The following is a 2,586-nucleotide window of genomic DNA, read 5'->3' on the forward strand; positions in this document are numbered from 1 at the left end:
ACTGCAACCTCTGCCTCCTGGGTTCAAGCGTTTCTCTTGTCTCAGCCTCCCGAGTAGCTGAGATTACAGGCGCCCGCCACCACGCTCGGCTAATTTTGTATTTTAAGCAGAGACGGGCTTTCATCATGTTGGCCAGGCTGGTCTGGAACTCCTGACCTCAAGGGATCCACTCGCCTCGGCCTCTGGAAGTGCTGGATTACAGGCATGAGCCACAGCACCCGGCCAAAACTTACACACTTCATCACTATGATTCACTACCTCTTAGAAGAAACATACCACAATAAAATAGATGGCCTCTAGCCTCTCACTTACTCATGGACTACACGGATCCTTTAACCATCAAAGAGATTGTCAAGCCTAAACAGAACTGACTCCCTGTGATATGAAATGGTGCTTTAAAATATTATTATTCAAAAAGCCTGTAAATCTTGTGTTCTTAGCATTCTGCTACGGTCTATAGGGAATGCACGGAAGAATAAGATAACATCATTTTTTCTGCTGGCAGAGGTTTGCAACTCTTTTGGAGAGATGATAAAATCTAAGAGTATGTTTTATCAAACATTGTGTAAATGCAAACTGCTACAGAAATATTTTGTGGTGTCATTAATGATACAGACTCTACGCTTACGTTGTGGGCAATCTCTCCAACTAAGGAGCTTCCAAAAAAGACCCGTATCTGGCCGGGCGCGGTGGCTCATGCCCGTAATCCCAGCACTTTGGGAGGCCTAGGCGGGCGGATCACGAGGTCAAGAGATCGAGACCATCCTGGCCAACATGGCGAAACCACGTCTCGAATAAAAATAAGGAAATTAGCTGCGCGTGGTGGCGGGCGCCTGTACTTCTTGCTACTCGGGAAGCTGAGGCAGGAGAATCGCTTGAACCAGGGACGCGGAAGTTGCAATGAGCCGGGATCGCCCCATTGCACTCCAGCCTGGCGACAGAACGAGACTCCACCTCAAAACAAAACAAAAAACCTAGCACCTTACTTAAATAGCACCCCGACGAGGGTCAATACGTTTGAATAAATGATGCACATCCAAGAAAATGCAATCCAGCAGGACTCACCTGGATTGCACTCCAGCAGTAAGTGTGGAGGTCTATTTGGTTTTCCGCATACGATTTGCGCCAGGGTCTCAGCCAATCTCCGATCGGTTACGTAACGCTTAAAGTCTAAGCTGGACCTAGACGCCTTCTTTGGCGGATTCCTGAAATCCGGTTCGGGCAACAGCTGCGGAGAGCAGTCAGACAAGCCACGGCGGTTCCTCGCCGGCAAGTGCTTTCGCGTCGCCGCTCCAGACCCTAAAATGCAGAAGCGACCAGCGCCCGCCAAGGCAGAGAGCCTCAGCCGCGGAGGAAGCCTGGCTACTGGGATCCACATGGCCTTGTCTCTCAGGCCCGCTCCAAGGACTACCCAGTGTCGCTACTTCGGTGAACCCCACGCAGGGTATCCCACGTGGAATATTTTCCGGCGTCCGGGCCAGGTCAAGCGGAAGTAAACACTACAGCCTGCGCATGCGAACAGCGGAGCCTTCGTGCTTTTCTCCCTCAATTCCGCTTCCGCCTCGGCTCAGCAGCCCAAGGATTGTGAGTGGACCATTGAGGAGAGCCACAGACCATCCGGTTGGTGTCCGGACTCGCACTCTATGGTTGTTCGCGCTCTGCGCTTCCTCTCTAGCCGCCAGTGCTCTATGCTCCGCGGTCGCGGGCGGCCAGCCTCCAGCCGGCCAGCCGCGAGGGGTGCGCAGAGGGAGGCGGGGCGGAAAGGCGAGAGGTGTCTCCTCCACCGGAGCCACGGGAGACCCGAGCAAGCTCCGTGACAGCACGTCGGCCGCCATGTCGCCGAGTGGGGCTGGAAACAGACTCGGCGCCCAGCGGTAGCCCTCCTTGCGCCTCCGATTCCCAGGTGAGGAGAGGAGGAGCGGGATGCAGGGGGACCCGCCGGCTCCTGGCCGGGATGGAGAGCCTTTCGGAAGCCCCTCGCTCCTCCCCCTGCGCTGTCCTCCTCCAGCCGCGCTGCCTCTGCCTTCCCGGTGAGGTATAGCCCGGTCCCCTCACCTCCTCCGCCTCTCAGGTCGCCTGTTTTCCTCTCCTTTCTCAGCTACTGTGGGTCTCCTATTGGTGCGCGTCGCGCCAATTTCTCTCTCCCTGGGGGACCAGCGCCAGAAGTCGTTCCTCGCCCGGCTCCTGGGGAGCCTGCGGCTTCCACGGTCTCCATTCCTTTCTGTTCCGTGGCCCACAGCCCGCTCTCCCCACCCTGGTGGATGGTTTTCATTCCCTCCCCACACCTGGTCCCCCCCATCACCACCACTTTGGTTGTCAAGAACCGCCTGGTGTCTCCTTTCCTTCCTCTTTCTGGGCCAATATTTTCCTTAATTTTTTCAGTTTGTGTGTTTGAAAGACTTAAGATTAAAAATGAAGAATTAAAAGCTTACAGTTCCTTTCTCAGCTTAACAAGATTAACACTTTAGGATGCTTATTTTATTCCTTATGTAAACTTAGTCAAACACATCATGCTGTGGAATGCGAGTTAAAAGACCCAATTTTGAAGACTAAAAATAGGATGCTGTAATGGAAATTTTGGCAGTC

The 2,586-nt window shown here is 53.8% G+C and overlaps 2 protein-coding genes across 3 annotated transcripts in view; one reads left to right on the top strand and one right to left on the bottom strand.

Annotated features, from left to right (window-relative positions):
* TFB2M (transcription factor B2, mitochondrial) overlaps window positions 1-1,558 on the bottom strand; it is a 32,044-nt gene extending 30,486 nt beyond the window's left edge. The window contains exon 1 of the mRNA XM_011955774.1: window positions 1,016-1,558. Within this exon, the coding sequence (XP_011811164.1) occupies window positions 1,016-1,378 (363 nt within the window). The 5' untranslated portion in view covers window positions 1,379-1,558. The remainder of the gene's footprint in view (window positions 1-1,015) is intronic.
* A 6-nt stretch (window positions 1,559-1,564) lies between these two features.
* The window catches only part of CNST (consortin, connexin sorting protein), a 122,370-nt gene continuing 121,348 nt past the window's right edge, over window positions 1,565-2,586 (top strand). The window contains exon 1 of one of the 2 annotated variants that reach the window (XM_011955730.1): window positions 1,565-1,903. The gene's annotated coding sequence lies outside the window, so the exon portion shown is untranslated. Of the gene's footprint in view, window positions 2,031-2,586 lie in introns of both variants that reach the window. The other variant, XM_011955731.1, reaches the window with a different exon arrangement.

The sequence above is a fragment of the Colobus angolensis genome, unplaced genomic scaffold, assembly GCF_000951035.1.
Source record: "Colobus angolensis palliatus isolate OR3802 unplaced genomic scaffold, Cang.pa_1.0 Scaffold40, whole genome shotgun sequence".
Classification (NCBI taxonomy): Eukaryota; Metazoa; Chordata; class Mammalia; order Primates; family Cercopithecidae; genus Colobus; species Colobus angolensis.